Genomic DNA, 733 nt, shown 5'->3' on the forward strand with positions numbered 1-733 from the left:
GGGGGGGAGGGGCAGGAGCTGCTGCAGCAGATACAGGTGTTGGAGGGAGCTGCCTGCTGCCATGAGCCAACTCAGCCTCCCAGAATACTGGAGATGTGTGGTCGCCATGCCACAGGGCCCTGAAGCTTTGCCTTGCCTGAGGAATGTCCCTGCTACCTGTGGTCAGGTGAGCTGGAGCCGCGCTGAACCACCGTGGCACCAGCAGCGCCATGAACATGGTGAAGCCAACAATGAAGATGTTCCTCCCCGAGTCAATGTCTGCGTACTGGAAGTAGGAGATCCCCGTGCCCACGGCCACAGCATAGGTGACACAGAGCACCGCTCCTGTGAGGGGCAGGAGTCAGGCAGTGCCAGGCAGCCACGGGTACCACAGCGCAGGGGAAGGGCAGGGTACCCACCAGGAACAGCCAGTGGGATGTGGGTGAGGAGCCCCACCAGCCTCGGGGACAGGCCCAGCACCACACACACCAGCGCGCTTACTTGCACCGAGAGGCGAGAGCCAGCCTGGTGGAAAAAAAGACAGGAAAGTGACAACGAGGAGCATCACAACCCCCCCGTCCCCCCCTCCTGCCATAGAGGTCTGCCTTTCCCAGTGTTGGCTCAGTAGCAGCCTAGGTGCTTTATGTCCCCCGCACCTGCTCCGTTGCCTCCCCATCCCTTGCCAGCCTTCCTCCACGTACCTGTGTGAGGCCGATGGTGCAGGCATTGGCAATGCTGGTGGATGTCCGCCCCG

The 733-nt window shown here is 62.2% G+C and overlaps 1 protein-coding gene across 1 annotated transcript in view; it reads right to left on the reverse strand.

Annotated features, from left to right (window-relative positions):
• Positions 1–733, reverse strand: part of SLC23A3 (solute carrier family 23, member 3) — a 4,727-nt gene that overhangs the window by 763 nt on the left and 3,231 nt on the right. Inside the window, 3 exon segments of the mRNA XM_010133094.1 lie at positions 157–360; positions 363–504; positions 681–730. Coding sequence (XP_010131396.1) covers positions 157–360; positions 363–504; positions 681–730 — 396 coding nt within the window.

The sequence above is a fragment of the Buceros rhinoceros genome, unplaced genomic scaffold, assembly GCF_000710305.1.
Source record: "Buceros rhinoceros silvestris isolate BGI_N320 unplaced genomic scaffold, ASM71030v1 scaffold36943, whole genome shotgun sequence".
In the NCBI taxonomy this organism is placed as follows: domain Eukaryota; kingdom Metazoa; phylum Chordata; class Aves; order Bucerotiformes; family Bucerotidae; genus Buceros; species Buceros rhinoceros.